A 1,638-nucleotide genomic window follows, 5' to 3' on the forward strand; every position below is an offset into this window, starting at 1 on the left:
ATCAGTCTTAAAAAACAAACGAACAGACAATGCACGTTAAAGACCCGAAGCGACGGGATGATTTTTTCCCCGGTCTGATCTATAATGGTGCTCTGGTCTGGAGGGTTATTGAATTTATGAACCTCTATTTTATTTGCCAGGTAAAGAAGGGAGCTGCGGCTGATGTTACACGGAAGGGGTATTTATAGCCTTGCTTACAGGCTTCCTCCCTCCCCCATTCATAATTCACGGTTGATACAGCGCGAAATCTCGGCCATTCGAAGCAAGATACGGGCAAACAGCCAGATCTTGCTATGCGCCTAGCAGGCAGCACTGTCTGCCCCCTTCCTTCACAGGGGACTAACTAGAGCCTATATTCTCAGCTAGCCACATTCATGTCTCTTGACCAGCGTGGAGGAGTCAATTTCCCCCTTACCATTGTGCTCTCGGTAAAATGCAGATTTCCCAACGCTGCCCATCCCGCCCCGTTTTGATCCCTTTTAACGCCTGTGAAATGGATTTGATATTTAGTTACTGCTGAACTGTATAATAAACCCTGCGTGGGGAAGTCACGCAGAATCCAGAGCGCTTCATCACCTATCGCTCTCTCTGTGTTGCAAATGAGGAATGACTAATTATTTCGGAACCAGGCAAGTCTCTGGTGAGATTTCAGTGGAATCAGAGAACCACCTTCCTAAGCCGACGGTCTTTGTGCATTGGCTCCGACCTTAAGAATTTAAAAACAGACCCTTTAAGTAAGAAAAGTTGCTCACCAAATATTTTATTATTGTTTTAGGCTGCTTCATACAGTACTGATCCTGCACATGCTCTACTAGTCACCTGTGCACATAGACAACAAGCCAAAATAATAATAATAATCATAGAAAAATCTACCATAGCAATCCCTTAAATAAGTAAATAAACATTATATATATATATATAAAAACCCTTCAAAGTAAAGCAAAAAAAGAAAATAATAATAATAAAATAAAATAATAATAATAATAACAGCGTCTTTTCAACATGAAATACCCACGCGGGATACAGGGCAGGCGCTCAAACATTTTGCAACTTGGCATTTTTGTTTTTGAGGCATCGGTTCAGCAGATCCTTTTAAATAAAGGCGACACACATTTCTGTGAATAGAGTCTCCTAGGGGGCTAAGACGGAACGCGCCCGCTGTTTGCACGGGAAGAGGGCATGCTCATGGATCATGGCGCCCTGGCAATTTGGCAGCCTGGGGTAGGCTCCGAGTGGGAACGCGAGCCAGGGTGTTCTGTAGGCAGGCAGGCACTGTGTTTAGCTCGATCGCTCTCCCCCTGTTTTGTCTTGGCTGTTGTGTCAGATGTCACATTCACTGTCGCTGGATGTGATGGAAATGGCAGAGGTGGCCGCTTTGCTGGACAGGCTGGCTGCGGGACTGGAGGCGGCGCCCAGCGGCTCCCCTGCGCTCTCCTCCTCGGCCTGCAGCGAGCGCACCGAGCCTTGGGATAAGACCTGCTGCTGTAGCCTGCAAGGAACCAGGAGACATATACAATCACATCGCAGCAAGAGCCGTATATCCCACCCCAGTCACCGATCCCAGCCAACAGCTCCCCCACCCCAGTCACCTATCCCAGCTAACAGACAACAGCTCCCCCACCCCAGTCACCTATCCCA

General features: G+C 47.5%; 1 protein-coding gene across 1 annotated transcript in view; it reads right to left on the reverse strand.

Moving 5' to 3' along the window:
• Positions 1-1,320: 1,320 nt before the first annotated feature.
• SIX6 (SIX homeobox 6) overlaps positions 1,321-1,638 on the reverse strand; it is a 3,810-nt gene continuing 3,492 nt past the window's right edge. The window contains exon 2 of the mRNA XM_024219853.1: positions 1,321-1,489. Coding sequence (XP_024075621.1) covers positions 1,321-1,489 — 169 coding nt within the window. The remainder of the gene's footprint in view (positions 1,490-1,638) is intronic.

Source organism: Terrapene carolina, unplaced genomic scaffold (genome assembly GCF_002925995.2).
Source record: "Terrapene carolina triunguis isolate 2854851 unplaced genomic scaffold, T_m_triunguis-2.0 Scaffold189, whole genome shotgun sequence".
In the NCBI taxonomy this organism is placed as follows: domain Eukaryota; kingdom Metazoa; phylum Chordata; order Testudines; family Emydidae; genus Terrapene; species Terrapene triunguis.